A 19,890-nucleotide genomic window follows, 5' to 3' on the forward strand; every position below is an offset into this window, starting at 1 on the left:
AGAGCGTAACTTAACCCCCCCCCCCAAATATTTAGAAATAGTGGATGAAAGTTTCCTTCGCTAGAGGCGGGGGGGTGGGTGGAGGAACCTTACCCTAACCAACCCTATCAGCAGGAATTTAGTCTGATCACTATCTGGGGATCCCAGAAATGTAATTCCAGTTTGTGGTGGAGCAAAAATCTAAAGCCCGGAGAAGAGGTAATTAGTCACAAATGTGCATAAATGTAACAACCTTTAACTAATAATGTCATTTTCTGCGGTCAGACATAACCACATAAAAGTGTGTTTGAGATGAGTGCAGGGGCATGCTGATGGTTTCGGTACTGCAATCATTCAGTGGCGCTATTTAAAAAAGAGCAGGACTGCTGAGAACAACAGGGATTTCAGTGTTGGTTTTATTCTCTACCAGTAAAAGAGAAGAAAAAATTGCACCACTTCCTGAGGTGGCTGAAGTAGCTTGTGCACTGTGTCAGTAGTAAAAAAAATAACTGACTGGTGTTGTTTCCTTTCAGTATTAGATTGCATGACTTAAAAAAAAAAAAAAAAAAAGCGCTGTTGAGTGAAAAATAAACTCCCGTGTTGCGGGCAGCTGTGTTTCATCTCTTCAGACCCTATCTTCACAACCCTCTTTACTGGAAGGAGAAAACTTTTGCTTCACTTAATGATAGGACATTTCCTAGAATGTGAGCCAAGAGTCTAGCAGCAGTGAGACAGTAATGCAGTGAGTCCATATTACAAAGAGTTTGGTCTGAGTGGAAATCCACTATTACTGTAACTGGCTTTGGTTTTTTGTTTTGTTTTTAATATTGCAAACCATTATATTTGTTTAGATTTGTGAAGGACTCCAGAAGGGCCTATGCAGGTGGTCAGATATTATGGACAGGCCTGATATAAAAACTTCAACACAAGAGAAAACGTACACTTGAGGTACGTCTACACTGTGATAAAAGATCTGTGTTATGGCCATGGCTGGCCCAAGTGAGATGGCTTGGGCTCGGAGGGCTATAAAATTGAACGGTTGGTGTTGGGGTTTGGGCTGGAGCCCAGGCTGTGAGAACCTGTGGTCCCACCCAAACCTGTACACTGCAATTTTATAGGCCCACAGCCTGAGCCCCCTGAATCAGCTAACCTGGGCTCGGAGACTCAGTGCTGCAGGTTTTTTATCACAGTGTGGACAAGTGTGAAGCAATGCATGCTAGAAGGAACAATATAAAGTGCTAGTATATAAGCACTGATTGGCTCTTAATGTTCTATGTCCTGGACTATACTGAAAGAAGCAAGTTTTGTTTTTTAACTTTGAATAAGATGTGCTTACATTATGCAAGCCAATCAGAAAAGTCCTGGAGGACTCGATGGCTAGAGGCATGGGTCATAGGTTCAAATGCTGTCTAGGCCAAATGGATACCTGTGACATTAATTGATGCTTGCTCGACCTCTCCGCAGTACAGTCAATGATAGAATAGGCCATATAGACTAAAATCCCCTCTCATCCTTATTGACTGGGCCTCCAGTTCAGGGCCAAGTCATATTAGTAAGTGGAACCTTGTCTTGTTTTGTGGATAATATGGGGATTCTTTCACCAAGGTTGTCAATCAGTAACACTGGAACTCAGATAGAATTGTAAAATATATCACTTTGATAGAACAGCAGAGTAATGATATTATTCTATTATTGCCCTCTAAGTCCACAATCAGGATTGGGATCCATATATGCTCAGCACTGTACAAATACAGAAGACATGATGGTCCATACCCCAAAGAGCTGGCAGTGCAAGGGCTAGTCTACACTTGAGTTAATTTTAGGTTGTTGGGAAGGGGACGGGAGTTGCACTGGTATAACTACATTCATGCAGCGTCACCAGTCCTAACACGATGAATGTTTTGCCATTGAAGTCAACAAGGCCAGAATTTTACCTCTAGTATAGTCAAGTGCTAAAAATGTGACTTGCCCCAGTCTGGCTCACACTGATGCAAAAAAGCTTCAGTGCAGGCATTCCATAAGAGGATAAGCAATATGAGATGTAGACTAAAGAAGGAAGCAATTTATCTTCCCCTGGTGTATTTGTGAAAGTAGACTTACAGTGAACATCATTGACTATAAAAAGTTGACATCCCTTTCCATGGATCTCAAGGCAGTAGAATGGGGCAGTCTGTGTGTTACTAACCAAACTATCTTGTTGGTATTTCTCTATCAGAGAAGAACTCTTTTCTCATTAGGTTCTCTAAAATTCTCTTTTTTTGTTTTCCACCTTCCTTTGCCTGGGTCACTTACTGGTTTAAACTAGAGTAAATGGTGGATTCTCTGTAACTTGAAGCATTTAAATTAAGATTTGAGGACCTCAGTAACTCAGCTGGAAGTTATTGGCCTGTTACAGGAGGGGGTGTGAGATTCTGTGGCCTGTGATGTGCAGGAGGTCAGACTAGATGATCATGATGGTCCTTCTGGCCTTAACGTCTATGAGTTTAAAATGTACAACCTGCCCTTCTCTGTCCCAAAGATAGATCTGTTTTCCCCTCAAGATGATGTGCACAATACTCTAGTGGCAAGTAGGACAATTACCTGAATCTTCCAAAGTTTGAAAATTATAAAGTGCCTTCAACATTTTTCGTCCTGTTACATTAAAGAGTACACTACACTATTAGTAAGTGCTAAGATAATTGTCAAATCATATTTTCCATAGTTTGAGTGCTGGCTCTTACATTATTTTTTAAAGAATTGTTTCAACCATTGAAGGTTAAGAACTTTTCCATGGAACATAGTTCAGATGCTAAGACAAAGCTAACTTTGTGAGTCACTTGAATTGGTTGCTCAGAAGTAATTTTCACCAACACTCATGGAAATTTCCAGTTCTTACACTTCATGGAATGGAATGAGCTAGTAGTTATCTTCATATTTCTTAGATTGTCCTAATGAAGTCTAGGGAGACTTTATCTTCAAAATCTCCATGGCCCCAGTGTTATCAAGTCTGTCTTGTAGTTAAACCAAACCATACTATAACAGACTAATGCACCCACTCATATAAAGATCTCAGTGGAAATTCAAATGTTTGATTCTGAAGGAGGTTTGTGTTACTAATCTGCTGCTTTAGTAACTTTAGAGGAGATATAAGCCATGTTACTGAAAGTGACTTTTGAGCTTTTAAAGACCAAATAACCAGCGCCCAGTATATTCTGCCACTTCTGATTTTCTGCCGGATCTACCCTGTGCTGAATGTTTCTGAATCCATATTTTCAGTTATAATCTTGCTAGCCCTCATGGATGTGAAGAAAGCCTTTAAAAATGTAAACCTATTGAAGATTGACATATTCCTCTACCTCGATATAACGCTGTCTTTGGGAGCCCAAAAATCTTACCATGTTATAGGCGAAACCACGTTATATCGAACTTGGTTTGATCCGCCCCCCTGGAGCACTGCTTTACCGCGTTATATCCGAATTCGTGTTATATCGGGTCGCGTTATATCGGGGTAGAGGTATATTGATACATTATGTACCTGAGTCTGCAGGCAGCCTGAAATGATAGCTTTGGCTGGGGTGAATTGCTCCTTCTCACATCCCAGTGGGTTGCTAACTCTCAAATCCAGAGGTGGAAAATGTAAATGTTAAGTATTTAACTGCTGACCGTTTTAGCCAAAATACCCAGCTAATGTGCTTACCCCAAACTGAGTCCTTCTGAGGTGTGGAAACCCCAGCTGTTCCTTGCCCAGCTGCCAAAACCTCCAGCTTCCTCCAACATCTACATGCAGTACAAAACTGTGGTACTGAAAGCATAGAGACAACATAAAATATATTGACATATACAGAGCTTTGCAAATAACCAATAGATGGAATAGCTAAATCCCCATTAGGGTGTCCAGATTTTCAAAGAAAATAGACAAATTCATGCTAGAGCTGTGCTTAAAAAAAATCACGTCTCTTCCTCTATCCCACCCAGTTCTTGAAAGAAGAAGATTTTAGCCCGAATGTTCTGTAGCTCAAATCTGCTTTTTCACCTGCTGATGGCCATGACCCCTCTATCCTACGCCCAGCCTATTGGGTTAAAACTGCATAAGGCTGAAGGCTTGAGGAGCCGAGCCAGAGGACTAATAAAATTTCCCCTGCACCTGGCACTTTCCCCTGCTGGGCTCTTAGGGGGACAGCTCCACCAGAGACTCCTTAATATTGGTCCAGCCCTCTGAACTTGGAGGGGCTTAATAGGCAAAGCAACCCCAATGGGCTGTGTGTAGGATATGATCCTACTAGAGGGCCCAGTGCTGCATGGTGCAGGTGACTGTGGAAGGTGTTCACCACCTTGCAGGTCTAGCCCAAAGCTCCTTTGTGGAACTGACTGATTCACCAGCAGGGACTCTGAATTTTAGTTATTGCCACTAAAATTTACATGAAACTGTGGGCCCTGCTTAGTCACTAACTCTGAATTGCAACCATATGTGGGCAGGAGTGTTGTCTGTTTTCCTTGTAGCTGCTGTAACACTGAAACATTGTGGGCTGGATTCTTACAGTAACACTCTCTTTGTGAATGGCTGTAACTCTGCCTGGCACACACTCTATCCTCTTTAGTCATACTTAGGCCTGGTTTACACATCAAAGGGTATGTCTACACTTACCAGAGGGTCCAGCGGCAGGCAATCGATGTTCTGGCATCGATCCCGGAAGTGCTCGCCATCAACGCCGGTACTCCAGCTCGGCGAGAGGAGTACGCGGCATCAACGGGGGAGCCTCCCTGCCGCATCTGGACCCGTGGTAAGTTCGGACTAAGGTACTTCGAATTCAGCTACGTTATTAATGTAGCTGAATTTGCGTACCTTAGTCCAAAGTGGGGGCTTAGTGGGGACCAGGCCAAAATGTTAGGTCAACATAGCTACAGCACTCAGGGATGTGAAAAATTCACACCTCTGAGCACCCATCGATGCCAATCTAATCCCTGATGTAGATGCAGCTATGCTGACCGAAAAATGTTTCCGTTGACTTAGCTACTGTCACTTGGGGAAGTGGAGTTCCTACAGCGATGGAACAACCCACTGTAGGAAACGTCCATGCTAGGGCACTGCAGTGGCATCGTTCTGGCGCCATAGCTGTGCAGACATGGCCTCAGTCACTTTCTCGCTTTGTCTGCCTGTAAAGCCTCCCTCCAACTTCTTTGCATTAAAAGTAGTGAAAGGCTTGCCCAAGCCCCCAGATCTAAACTGCTTTGTATTTCTGAGGCATTGTGACATACAAAGGTGAAAGGTGTGACAGAATACACCCCTGTATTCATACCCTACACACTATTGTAATAATCTTTTTGTACAAGGTATGCCTTGTAAGGTATTATTTGAAAACTTCTAATTTGCTGGTCAGTATTGTTCTGGTAAAATATGTGTGGCAACATTGTATGTGAAGTTACAAGATTTCCCTGTATGGTGGTGGTAACATATGTTCCAAACCCCACTGCCCTGCCCAAGCAGAAGTCAGATCTGTCCTAAACAAAGGAAGGAGTGTGCTTGCCTTAATTTGCATTTAAGCAGTAAACAGAGTCATCATGCAGGAAGGGAAAACAAAGGAAGTTCAAAGGGGTGAAAAAACTTGCAGGGAACATCCTTCCACATAGAGTCTTTGTCTCCTGGGTCTCAGCTGGAAATGTTTTTCAAGAGGGGGACTAAAATAGTAAAAAGAAGGGACAAAAACCCCAAGGCACCCCCGCTCCCTCTCCCTGCCCAAATCAGTCTGTGCATCTGAGAAGACCAAAGGAAACAGCTATTGGACTTTGGTCCCCTAAAGAGTTTGGTCAGTAACTTTGCTGGAAGCAAGTGGTGAGAAAGTTTGCTTTGCAGCTAAGATCGTTTCTTAAGTAGTTACTAGTAAGCATTTTACCTTTATTTTTCTTGCACCCGTTTCTGACTTTTATACCTCATTACTTGTACTCACTTAAAATCTCTCTTTGTAGTTAATAAACTTGTTTTACTTTTTATCTAATCCAGTGTGTTGAAGCTGGAGGTCTGGGCACACTATTTATAATAACGGAATTAATATATTTGTACTGTTCAGGAGAGGGCTGGGCAGTACAGGATATACATTTCTGGGGGAAGATCTGGGATTGGGGTGTGTTGGGGTCACTCTGCAGTATAACCAAGGCTGGTCAGAGCCAGGTTGTAGCTGCCAGAGTGCAGTTACACACAGACACTCTGGTGTGGCTTACATGCTGGAATGTTGTTTGTGAGCGGCCCAGGTGGGAGCTTCTACTGCAAGGCATTATGAGGCACCCAAGGTTGCAGGGCAGGGGTTACACAGCCCCAAATAGTCTGGATTGTGCCCTGGTATGTCACAGGTATCTCTTCTGCTTCTGAATGTTGTGGCTTATTCTGTCTATTGGGCCAAAATAAACTCCCATATCCACCCACCTAGCTAAATTTTGGGGAGTTTCAGGGCTGAACTCTGCAGCTAAGGCCCAATTGTGGTTTTAAAGCAACTCTTACAAGTGGGAAGATGTGCATCTACAATCTGGAGCTGTACAGAACTGGCAAATGTCTTTCTGAAAAATTCTGGGAACACAATTTTAGGTGACACTTGTCCCTCAGATGTCCGTTTCCTTGCAAAATTTGATGCCAGAGCTACCTGTTCAAAGCAAGACCTGTGCAAATTGATCAGAGATGGAGCTTGTATTGGGCTAAAGAAATTATGAAATATGATGTAAAAAATATTCAGTGAAACAGGCTCAATTTTTTGAATTTGATAAGGAAATGAGACTTTCATTTTGAACAGTTGTTTGTCCTTGGTGAGTATATTTTTTAGAAATACAGGACATCTCTAGTGCTGAAATTTGAAGGGAAAAGAATATTGAAGTCGTTTCTGATTTTGTGTGTGTGTGTGTATTTTTTTTGTAAAGAAGAAGAGAGGCATGTTTAAGAATGTTAATTGCTTTCTTTGGTTAGTTGGAGAATTCCTCCACCCCCTTTTGAACTTCAGGAAGGTGGCCACAGGCATATCCCTCTTCCAGACAAGATGTGAAACTGCTTGTGATGGCTAAAGATTCCCCTGCTGGTTTTCGTAAGATTTGGGGTGTTAACTGTAGCATCCTGGTCAATTTCCAGCTCAGGTAATTGCATTCTGCCTACTTAAAATTCACCCTCCAGATACAATTGGAGAGGTTTGCTTCATTACCCTACAGAAGAAAAAATACTTCTGTGCTTTGTCACTTGGACAAAGAAGCTGTCACCCACCAAGTGACTGCATTTTACTGATAGGCATGTGACTCCCTTTGGGAACTTTCTAGTCCAACAATGTCCAAACAGAGCAGACAGGACTCAGTGTTTGAGGCTTTATCCAAAGAGCCCCCCTGCCACACACCTGCCCCCACACGTGCATGCGCTCTTTCTGTCTCTGTCTGTCTCTCTGACTCACTCACTGGAAAATGTATTGCGCTCATCTTCCTTGAGGAGAAAGATCTGAGTTGACTTGGCTGGGATTCTTGGCCCTCTCAGATGCTCCTTCCAGCCACAGACCTGTAACAGAGTTACTGTGATTTTATATGCATTATAAAAACATAGGAGTGCTCATCCTATCAGACTTCATACATCCATTTGTTTGTATCTGCTATCAAACACACACCTTCCCAAACTTACTTGGGCCACGTTTGCTAACTGTTTGGGGGTTAATCCAGGGTCTTGTTCCTTCTCAGTCCATCTCCTCTTCACACAGTGAAGTAGTAATACAATGTTTGTGGCACCCATCACTAGACCTACAGCAACTTGTGATGCTCTGACTGTAAGGTTAAGATTTCACTATGGGATCCAGGAGAAAGTTGACTCAGAAGGGGAATAATCTCGTACCCAAGCATACAATTCTTCTATAATAGCAAGTGGGAAGAAGGTGGGTGGGCAATGTAGCTCCCTTTCATATAGACGTGTGTCCTTCAAGCTTGCTTGGTGTGTATGCAGCTTTATGGGGGAAGGGATAGCTCAGTGGTTTGAGGGTTGTGAGCTCAATCCTTGAGGGGGCCATTTAGGGAACTGGGGTAAAAATCTGTCTGGGGATTGGTCCTGCTTTGAGCAGAGGGTTGGATTAGATTAGATTACCTCCTGAGGTCCCTTCCAACCCTGATATTCTATGATCTGCTTGTAGTTGTATCAGATTATTTTTCCCTAGGCTATATCCCTCTATGTTGCCTATAGCAACCGGGGATAAAGCAGTAATGAGACCTGTAATCTAGATAAGGTCTGGTGCAAACCTTTGCTTCATTCTGTATTTGTTAGAGTGTATTCATTCCTCAGCAGACTACATTGTTGGATTTTTTTAAATGCAATATATCTGGCTGAGTGCTTGATCTTGGGAGGAGGAAGCTTAAATTCAGTGTTTCCAATCTTGGTGTCTTTTGGCAGTAAAGCAAAGCAGCTCCTGGATTAATCAACAGAAAAACCTGTTCTGCTAAATTAATCCAAAATCTGTAGAGAGATGAGGTGGGTGAGGTAATATCTTTTATTGGACGAACTTCTGTGTCACTTCACCTTGAGTTGTCCCTTAGAATATGTGCTAACTACCTATGCTTAACTATCTGTTCAGTCTTGTATTTAGCTGTGATACTCTCAGTACCTCTCCCAGACCCATAGAAGAGCTCTGTGCAGGAGCGATGGAAGCTCCCTAAAAGCAGGGGAACATGGGGGCACCGGTGCCCGAACTGTGGCCCTGCCCCCCCTTGCTGCCCCTTCCCCCTGAAGCCCTGCCCTTGCGCTGCCCCTTCCCCCCCAAAGGCCCCATCCTCATGCCGCCACTTCCCCCCAAGACCCGCTCCTGCTCACTCCCCTCTGCCCCTGTCCCCCTCCCCCCATTGCTCACCCTTGTGGTCGGTAAAAAGTGATGGATCCATGACCCTGTGGCCCCCCCCGTTCCAGTGCCCCTTGCTCTGTGTGACTCGAAAGCTTGTCTCTCTATCTCTCTCACCAACAGAAGCTGGTCCAATAAAAGCTATTATCTCACCCACCTTGTCTCTCTCAGATCCCGGGCCCAACATGGCTACAACTGCATCCAAAATCTGTAGTGATGTACCCAGAAAAGTGAATGTGTCTCTCAAAGGACCTGTCTTCACCCTTAGGAAATGTTGAGTCAATTAAAGCTCCACCAGTATTTGCAATGTAGGAAGCCTGAAGCTTTGTGGGCAGAAGGTTCGTCTCCACTATAGAGCAGTTTGGAAAATAGGGGGTGGGATTTTCTGCAGAAATGTTTGACGTTTTGTCAAAAAAACAAATCAGAAAGTTGAAATTTTTCACAGAAAGCAGACCCTGTTTGCAAAAACCTTAGTTTAGTCAGGCCAGGTCTATAGTACAAACTTACATTTCTATAAGTACATCGCTCAGGGAATTAACCCCCCCTCCCCCCCGAGCGACGCACTTATACTGACCTAGCCCCCGGTATAGACACTGCTATTTCGACTGGCGGGCTTCTCCCATCGACATAGCTGCTGCCTCTCGTGGAGGTGAATTAACTATGCTGATGGGAGAGGCTTTCCTGTTGGCGTAATAACGACTTTACTAAAGTGGTTTAAGTGTAAACCTGTTCTCACAAACCCCAAATTATCCACTGGAAAAAAGTTTTAGTGGAAAATGCTTGACTCATCCTAGTTAGCAACCTTTGGAGCTGTAGCATGGATGGGGTGACATCTGCTGCTGGCATTCAAAGCACTGTGTTATCTGACCCTACTAAAAAGCATATTGTAACTGCATTTCTAAATCATGCAAAAGCCTTTGACCTTTGCAGGGCTGTACATGATGCAGAAACACATGTGCCATCTATGATGTATGCCCAAACCATAAATTGTTTCTGTGGACTAAAGCGCTGTTATCTAGTCCCCTAACACCATTGCATCCACACTGATCTGGGTAGCTCCTGCTTGTTTGTTCCAGGGATGTGAAATTGCCTGCATGCAGGGACTAGTACGTGGGGAATGGAGCCCTAAGGGCCTATGCATTTGAATTCCTTAATCTGCTTGCAAATGAGGCACAAATGATTCTCGTTAACCTTAGTTAAAAGCTTGTGAATGCCAACAGGAAAAAGCAATGTGCTGGCAAGTCTATGATTGCAGAATAGCTGCTCTTGGCATTGTGAGAATGGCTTCCAGTTTGACAGCTTGAATTTCTGATCTCTGATGACATCTTTGGCCCTTTCTATGCCACCAATTTCCCCAGTGTTGGCAATTTTGGCAAAGTACTGGAATAATTAGAGCTGCTTTGAACAGGGTCAGATAACATGGTTTTAGAAAGCCAGCAATAGCCAGCACTCCATCCACATTGCAGCTCCCATACACGCTGTCCAGTCTAAATGTCTTAACCATCTCTGGTTCCATCAAATGTATATTCCTGGAAACAAATTCTGTCTTGACTTGCCTTCCTTGCAACATCATTGACTTGAAGGCAGATTTTGGCCCTTTCTGTGTATTTGGGGAACCTTTCTAGGTGAGTTGCGTATGGGACAGCCCCAAATCAAGTTACTGGAGCTGTTCTCTTTCTTAAAGGCTCTTTGCCAAGATTTCAGACTAAAGTAAAGATGCCAAAGGAAGAAGGTTGCTTTTTAATCTCACGTATTTCTAGGGCACCTATCAATGTAGCATGTCAGTGCTAAGCTTTAATTGCATAAGATTCCAGGGCAGAAGGAGCCTCTTGCTGTTTTGAATTCAACGACTGATTTGCTTAGCTGGGAATTTTGGGGTCTTGCTGACCTTGGCAACATTGAGGGGTCAGATTTAACTCACACACGCACCTACATGGATAAATTCTTAAGTCTAATGCATGCAGATAGATGGTCTCTTACAGCAACAATCACATTAATATTCAGGTTGCTCCCAGTCCCAAAGGACCTGTCACTTACCCCAGGTCAATTGCACTTTAGATTTTTATACCAAAGACAACACTTGTAGCCAATCCTATAATAAACTAACTAAAGATTTGTTAGCTAAGAAAAAGAAAATAGTTATTTACAAGGTTAAAGAAGATAAACATATATATATACGCACACACACACACACGCAAGTTAGTCTTGGATTTCAAAAGATGGTAGAAGCTTCTATAATGAGCAAGCTCTGTATGTCCTTTAGAGCTACTCAGGCCAAGCACTGGCAATCCTTTGCTTAGGCTTAGTAATCCTTGTTCCTCAGGGTCCAAGCAGCAGAGTTCAAGCTGATGGGATGAGTCCGCATGCACTTTTCCTCTTCATGTGTGTATGTGTGTGGGGGCAATCAACAAAGTCTTTGTCCTCTGATGTTCCACAGTGGTTTGTCTGGTGTTTGTGGGCCTTCCTTTGTGGGCAGAAGATAACACCTCCTGTGGCAAACTAGTATTTAACACTTGGTAATGCTTCTCTTCCGACTTTTCATTTATAGTTACAGTGCAAACACTTGGCAGCGTAGGGATGGCTATGTGCTATGGAGGCCTGTGACTCCTGCTGGTCTAAAGGCTGCTTCTGTGTTACAGAATATTGTGCAGACAGTGTACATTGGGCATTCAGACTGGCACTGCTTCCCCATTGGTTAAAGGAGAATAGGGGACGGAAGTTGTGACTCCCACACAATTACCTGTTCAGAGTAACTGATTCTCGGGGATATTATGGCAATGAAAAGAAACAACAACCTGGTAGATACCACACTTTTTGCACAGTGGGAGAGAGAGAGACCTCCGGAATATCCATTTTGCTCTGATGGTACAGCATTTCCCATGAGCAGGAGGCACATTCTCTATTGATGCAATGCCTGTGGTAGGGTCCAACCTTTCTGAGATGAGAATATGTACATTACCCATCTCTAGCTCTTCCATCCAAGAATCTCAAATCATTTCAGAATAACTGATTTTCTTCCCACAACAGTGCTAGCAGGTTGGTAAGTGTTAACCCTTTTTACAGATGTGGAAACTGAGCCACAGACAGTCTAAGGCTGGATTTACAAAGGCATTTAGGCACCTAAAGATGCAACTAGGTGCTTACTGGGATTTACAGAAGTGCCTAAGAAGATTAGGCACCTTTGTAAATTCAGGTGCCTAGATGCATCTTTAGGTGCCTAAATACTTGGGTAAATCTGCCCTAAATGGCTTTTCCCAAGGGCACATGGGAAAGCTGTGGCAGTCCCAGGAAGAGACCTACCTGATTCTCCTGATTCCCAGTCTTGTGGCCTAAAACAAGCTCATCCTTCAGTTCACCTGAAAGTCCAGTTGTTTTGTGAAATGCTCCATGTATCTGCTGCACCTGTTGTTCTGCAAAAATAGCTGTAGGCTAGGTAGGGGTTAATATCCTGTGTGAGATTCTTAAGGTGCCTAAGTCCAGTGTTAGGGCTGGGAGTGCTCTGACTGAACTTTCGACACCTGCATGTCAAGCAAATAACAGCAATAAAACTGTCTTCACAATTTATTTTAAGTCTTGGGAAAAGCAAATGCATGTCTCTCTCTTCTCTCTTGGCAGAACCAGCTCCTTGCGAAGGGCTTGCTGTTCATAGAGGAGAAGGTTAAGCTGTGCGAAGGCAAGTATAGAGAGACTGTTTTGGAATGGGGTCCTGGAGGGTCCTTGTGAGTCAGCCTTTGATGATTGGACAGCTGAGATTCATCTGTCATAACCCCATCATCTTCGAATGATTCACACGACTGGAAATTCTAAGGCCCCTTCTATGCAACTGAGATCACATGCACTGACTAAGCCCAGTTCAAGCTAGCATACAGCTGAATGAGTTTAACATATCCATGCTACCCCTCTGGGAATTACATTGTACTGCAGCTTGTATGTTACTTGAGGGATGTTGGATCTTGTTGAGTCAGAAGCATGACTGAGGCTTTTCCATCAGCCCCTCTCTTCACCAGGAAGACTCACACATGGTTCTGCAGTGTAATTTAAACCCAGTTTCCAAATGGTGCCAATCCTTGATGTGAATCTTGTTTCCCTGCTTTTAAACAGTGTTAAGCCCCTACAGGCTTTTGCCTTATTTCTTAAGATGGTTTGAAACTGTGCAGAAAGGCCTGAACTCATGAGTCTTCTGACCATAACCTTGGTACCACTAATATCATAGCTTTGTTCTGTTGAAAGCCCTCAACAAATGTACTAGAATGAGTGTGTGTTTCACCAGGATGGGGATGAAACCCCATTAGGACTCAAACTCTCCATATGTGAAGAGCTAGTGGCCATTCAAACTGCTGGCCCCACAGTGTCATGCTCCAGTTGCACCTGAAGAAGTGAGGTTTTTACCCACGAAAGCTTATGCCCAAATAAATCTGTTAGTCTTTAAGGTGCCACCAGACTCCTTGTTGTTTTTGTAGATACAGACTAACACGGCTACCCCCGATACTTGTCTACCAGACGAACTACAGTGCATTGGTGCAGCTGCGCTGCTGTAGCTCTGCTAGTGTAGACTAGCCCCAAGGGTGTGCTGCACTCAGTATCCGAAACAGGGATCTCTGTCTTGCTTTTACCAACCCCTCCGCTTTCTAAAGAACAAACACTGGCCAGTTAACAAAACTCTAAAACAAACAGACAAAAAAACCCTTGTAAAACTGTCCCAATTTGTGATGCAGATTAAAACATACAGCTCCCGTTGGCAGCGGGTTTGTGAGTCATCCATCATCATGTTAAAATGAAACAAAGGTGCCAGCATGTGGCTGCTGATTGCTTGGGAAAGATGTTCCAGCTAGACAGACAAGGGCCTTCCTGCTGCCCTTTCATTTGTCTGAGGTGGCATTGTAAACACGGTGCTTACAGGAGCTAAGATCACTGTGATGCAGTTAGGAGCCAGATGATTCATGGAATTTCCAAGCATTGATTTTTTTTTTCTTCCCCGTTCTTTCATAAATTTATCGCTTTGTTCCAGAGAATCTTGCTTGTGGTCACTGCAACAAGAGCCACTTGTACCCACTTCCCAGTTAGCTTTGACTTCCAAAAAGGGAGCTCCCTTCCCAGCTCTGAGTCAAAGTAATGCCCATGCTGCAGAGAGCAGCAACGTTTTTAATGCATGTTTGTCTTAATCAGAACTTCTGCTCTTAATGCAGCACTTCAAATTTCTGTAGGATTTATAATCTCTTGCACAAATACACCACTTCCCCGTGCTAAAGATTACCTTTCCTTTTATTTCCATTCCCACGCATTGCAACAGCTCAGCCCTGAGACAGATAGGAGGGGGATCCTAAAACCTATCCACACACTCATAGACATTAAGGACAGAAAGGGCCATTATGATCATCTAGTCTGACCTCCTGCACATCGCCGGCCACAGAACCTCACCCACCCATCCTGTATTAGGCCCAAAACTTTTGGCTGAGTTACTGAAATCCTCAAATCTTAATTTAAAGACTTCAAGTTACAGAGAATCCACTGTTTACTCTAGTTCAAACCTGCAAGTGACCTGTGCCCCATGCTGACAGGGAGGCAAACATCCCCTCCCTCTTCCCTCCTACCTCCGGTGTCTTCCAATCTGATCTGGGAGGAAATTCCTTTCCGACCCCAAATATGGCTATTAGACCCTGAGCATGTGGGCAAGACCCGCCAGAGAGACACCTGGGACAGAATTCTCTGTAGTAACTCAGAGCCCTCCCCATCTAGCATCCCATCTCCGGCCATTGCAGATATTTGTTAATAGCAGTCACAGGTGGCCCGCGTGCCACTGTAGGCAATTCATCATACTATCCCTTTTATCAAACTTGTAAAAAAAAATAGGTTTTTTGCCCCCACTACTTTTCTTGGAAAGCTGATCCAAAACTTCACTGTTCTGATAGTTAGAAGAGTGGTCATGTCTACACTGTCACTTATGTAGGCAAAACTTATGTTGCCCTGAGTGACATAAGTTTTGCTGCCATAAGAGCACGTGTGCACAGCGCTATGTCAACAGGAGAGCTTCTCCCGCTGACACAGCTACCACTGCTCGTTTAGGCAGTTTAATTATGTTGACAGGAGAGCTCTCTCCCATTGGCATAGAGCGGCTACATGGACGATCTTACAGCAGTGCAGCTGCATCGCTACAGCCGTGCTGCTGTAAGTTTGCTAGTGTAGACATGGCCTACGTCTAGTTTCAAGCTAAAACTTATTGAAGGCCAGTTTATATACCTTTGTTCTTGTGCCAACATTGGCCCTTAACTTAAGTAACTCCTCTCCCTCCCTGGTGTTTCCCTCTGATGTATTTATAAAGCGCATTCATATCTTCCATCGGCCTCCTTTTTGTTAGGCTAACCAAGCCTAGCTCCTTAAGTCTCCTTTCATTAAGCAAGTTCTCCATTCCTCTGATCACCCTAGTAGCCCTCTCTGAACCTGTTTCAGTTTGAATTAATCCTTCTTAAACACAGGAGACCAGAGCTGCACACAGTATTCCAGATGAGGTCTCACTACTACCTTGTATAATGGTAATAACACTTCTCTATCTCTACTGGAAATACCTTGCCTAATGCATCCTAGGATTACATTGGTTTTTTTCATGGTTGCATCACATTGGTGGCTCATACACCCAGGTCTTTCTCCTCCTCTTTCGCTTTCAGCTGATACATCCTCGGCTTATAGCAAAAATTCTTGTGGTAGTCCCTAAATTCACTATTGCAGTATTACATTTCATCCCATTCCTATTAGTTCAGTTTTCAAGGTTGTCCAAATCTTCTTGTATGATAGTCCGGTCCTCCTCTGTACTGGCAATACCTCTCAACTTTGTGTCATCCACAAATTTTATTAGCACATTTCTACATTTTGTGCCAAAGTCATTTAATGTAAATATTAAATAAGATTGGTCCCAAGACTGATCATTGAGTAACTCTACTAGTAACCTCCCTCCAGCCTGATATTTCACCTTTCATCATGACCTTGTAGTTTCCCCTTAAACAAGTTTCTTCCCACTTTTTGATTCTCATTTTAATCCCCATTTTCTTCAGTTTAACTATTAATTTCCCATGTGCAACTACTGAAATCTTTACTGCATTTCCTTTATCCAACAAATCTGTTATCTTCTCAAAGAAGGAGATCAGGGTGGTGTGGCATGATCTATTTTTTGCAAAAACATTTAGTATTTTATCCCAATTACTGTTTACCTCTATGTCCTTATCTACTCTGTCTTTCAAAATTTGTTCTAAGACCTTGCATACAATTGAGGTAAAAATAACGGGCCCGTAGTTTGCCAGATCACTTTTTTTCCCTTTCTTAAATACAGATACTATGTTTGCAATTCTCCAGGCATAGGATACTACTCCCATGTTTACCGATTCATTAAAAATTCTTGCTATTGGGTTTGCAGTTTCATGTGCAGTTCCTTTAATATTCTTGGATGGAGATTATCTGCGTCCCCCGATTTGGTCCTATTAAGCTGTTTGAGAATGGCTTCCACCTCGGATGTGGTAATTTCTACTTTCATATCCTTGTTCGCATTAGCCACCCTGACACTGCCTCCACGCTCCTCATTACCCTTATTGAAAACTGAAGCAAAGTATTCGGTTAGGTTGGGCCATACCTAGATTATCTTTAATCTCCATCCTATCCTCAGTGCTTAGCGGGGTCCTACTTCTCTCTTCCCTGTCATTACTGACCGTGTGAATAAAGCATGGCTCTATCAGGGCTGATGGATGAATTTTTTGGTGTATTCTTGCAGTTGGGATTAAAAAGCAGACAAAGGACCTGATCCTGTAATCTGTTGAAGTCAATGGGGCCTTTACTCCTGGGAGATAAAGCTTGCAGAATCAGGTCCTATGGTTGCACGTTCTCTTTCTGATGGCTTAGATCACAAGTAAGGTGTGTTACAGTCATGCTAGGGGAAACAATCAGTAGTAAACATGAAAACTGAAAGTCTTTGGAATTTTCCTGCATTTGGAAAACATTTCAGTACAGGTAAATAATGTTCTTGTGAGACGCAACTTAAAGAGAGGCAACTTAAATATAAGTCCCTCTGTGAGGAACTGATACAACTGCTACACACAAGTTTAAAACTGAGATTTCCAAGCTGCTTAGGGCAGGGTTTCTCAACCTTTTCCTTTCTGAGTGCCCCCCCCCGCCCTCCCCAGCATGCTATAAAAACTCTACAGCCCACCTGTGCCACAACAATTGTTTTTCTCCATATAAAAGCCAGGGCCAGCGTTAGGGGGTAGCAAGCAGGGCAAATTCCCGGTGCCCCATGCCACGGGGGGCCCTGTGAAGCTAAGTTGCTCAGGCTTCGGCTTCAGCCCCAAGTGGCAGGACTTGGAGCCCCGGGCTTCAGCCCCAGGTGGTGGGGCTTTAGCTTTCTGCCCTGGGGCCCAGCAGGTGTAATGCCAGCCCTACTTGGCAGACCCCCTGAAACCTGCTCACAGCCCCCCAGTGGGACCCAAACCCCTGGACTAGGGGATGGGAAACTGGATGTCCAAATCCACTAGGCCGCTTGGACATCTCAGCCTAACTTTTTAGAAACACAAGAAGCTTTGTGAATTGAGTTTATTCATGAGTTAATTAAAAAATATTCCATCTAAACGACCAAATGTCCCCATTGCATGATCATTTTTACATCACCTTGTGATGAAAGCTACGTGCTTGCCATGTGGGTTACGGGTTGCATGACTTTCAGTCTGCATTTATTTTAAATATCCGAACTTGTGACAGTTGAAGCTTTTGTTGTGGCTGGCTGGATACAATGGGAGCAGTTGAACCTTGTGAGTTGCCAAGTTTAAAACTTCTCTAGGCACTCTTCTCATTATGGCTTTGTGGCTTGTTACAACGGGTGTGCGGGTGGGTTTGTTCTGTGACTTCTAGATCTATGTTTGGGGCAGGGAGAATCTCAGAATTAATCTAGCTGGTTAAAGAGGTATCTGTACAGCATTGGCTCCCTGACTTCAGCCTCTGGGCTCTCTCCTGTCTGCTTCATTCATAGCTGCTCAGTGGGACCATACTGGAATATCAGCTTAATGTTTATTAGGTGCTTTTTAATTGCAACATACTTGGCCAGTGGAGATAGACCCTATTGCCTAAGGAGCAGCATCACCCTTTTACTTTAATCGGGCTGTTTTACTTTCACGTGGAACTGTGTTCTTAGGGCTGGGAGGGACTCCGCTGTTTCTGATCATAGATTTATGCCCCCTCACTTCTTTGCTGTGAACAAATACCAAGCAAAACTCAGCTAAAGCTGCCAAGACTTGTCTACTTTGGGGTAGGAGACGCTAAATGAGGCGGGTTTGTGATGCTCACCTAGAAAGGTAAAGAGCACTGGGACATTTGAATCTGACTGTAGTGTCCTAATTGCTAAAGGGTTTTTCTCCCTCCAAATTCCTGTGCTTTTAGGTGAGGATCGCATTGATATCCTGTCTGAAATCTGGGATCACTTCTTCACAGAGACCCTTCCCACACTCCAGGCGATATTCTACCCTGTCCAGGTAAACCTGATTAACATATAGTCTGGGAGATGGGGAGGGAATGCAACAACAGTACCTGCTTAATGGTCCCTTGGTGCTTCCCTTCTCTCCCTGCAGCAATTAAGGCTCCATCTCTGCTGGCTAAACAGGTTTTAAGAACTTTAAACCATGGTTTGGGCCAAATGGGCTCCTAGTGAAGTTTGTCCTAGTGAATTATGTAAATGTAACTAGTGTGATAAACTAGGTAACTTAAGGTAGAGTGCAGTGTTTTGAATCCTGTTTGGTCCTGTCCTCTCTGGCTGTTAGGAGCCTGTCTGTGGTGGAGTTTAAACAGTGCTTAAGCACTGATACAACCGGACTGTACTTGGGCCTTGTCTAGACCGAGGATTTGTCCCAATTATCGTCATTAGTTCTTTAGTCATTGCAGTAGCTATAGCTCCATCACTGCAAGTAGTGGCTTTGCCTGTCTGCATTAGAGGATAGCACTGGCACAGCTATTCCAATGTCTGGCTGGCACTGGGGCAAATCCTGCGTCTAGTCAAGGGGAGAAATTTGTAAAGGCGCATATGAAAGATTTCTAACTCCCATTGACTTTAATCGGACGTTAGGCACCTAATTGTCATTTGTACCTTTGAAAATGTCTCCCTGGGTCTTGGATGCTTTCGTGATGAGTGGACATATATGTACAGTACCTGCAAAGTAACATCACTCTGGTTTCTCTCTAAGTCCCGCTTACAAGGCTAAGCAGCCGAGTGTCGCATTCCTGAAGGAGTTTCGATTTGAAACCTATATTTTACTTCTTTAATTTGCTTAGATTGTAAACCATTTGGGGGCAGGGACTGTCTTTTTGTTCTCTTTGTACAGTGCCTAGCGCTGTGGGGTCCTGGCTCATGACTTAGGGCTCCTAGGCGCTACGGTAATACAAATAATAATAGTTTTGGTCAGGATTTCCAGCACCAGCAATCCTAATTGTTGAGGAGCTATTGACAAATGAGCATGTTTATAACTTCTCACCAGTCGTGAGGGAGGCGGTGGAGGGAGGGGTCTGAAAAGGCACCAAAAACACATCATCTGTGTAGAATGGAATTCTTAGAAATGTTAGGCCTTCCCGTTTGGTCTGTCTCTGCTCCTGGAGAACCAGACTCTAGATATATTTGATTTTTCCTTTTATCGCTTGAAAGTCAGCAGTTGAAATTTGAAGGTTGCCCTTTCCTAATGATTAAAGTTGGCATTTCCTAAAAGTGGCCGAGAGAACTTATCTAAAGATGATTGCTAACCGTCCAATATATTTGTTTTTACTCTCTCCTGGCTGTACTTGCTGCAGATGCTAGAAGGTATGTGTGTTTGGGGGGTGGGGTACAGGTGAAATTGTGCAACTGAGAAGTCTTTTTACTCTTTGTGCTATGTGTGTGTGCGCACGCATGTTCATGTGCGTACATATTCTGGAGACATGGAGTGACCTAGTCTAGCAGGGTGAGATGAAGGAAACCTAGATCCTTTGTATTTTATTTATTTTTACATTTTCCTAAGGCATACATCCCAGTAGTATCGGAGAACCTCATAAACATCTCCTTGCCACTCCCTTTTGAGTTAGGGAAGCACTATTCTCATTT

General features: G+C 43.7%; 1 protein-coding gene across 5 annotated transcripts in view; it reads left to right on the forward strand.

Annotated features, from left to right (window-relative positions):
- Window positions 1-19,890, forward strand: part of PRR5L (proline rich 5 like) — a 63,979-nt gene that overhangs the window by 25,633 nt on the left and 18,456 nt on the right. For all 5 annotated transcript variants that reach the window (XM_008179648.4, XM_024100312.3, XM_065592774.1 and 2 more), the window contains 2 exons: window positions 12,411-12,468; window positions 18,207-18,298. In XM_008179648.4, coding sequence (XP_008177870.2) covers window positions 12,411-12,468; window positions 18,207-18,298 — 150 coding nt within the window. The remainder of the gene's footprint in view (window positions 1-12,410; window positions 12,469-18,206; window positions 18,299-19,890) is intronic.

This window comes from Chrysemys picta, chromosome 4, assembly GCF_011386835.1.
Source record: "Chrysemys picta bellii isolate R12L10 chromosome 4, ASM1138683v2, whole genome shotgun sequence".
Classification (NCBI taxonomy): domain Eukaryota; kingdom Metazoa; phylum Chordata; order Testudines; family Emydidae; genus Chrysemys; species Chrysemys picta.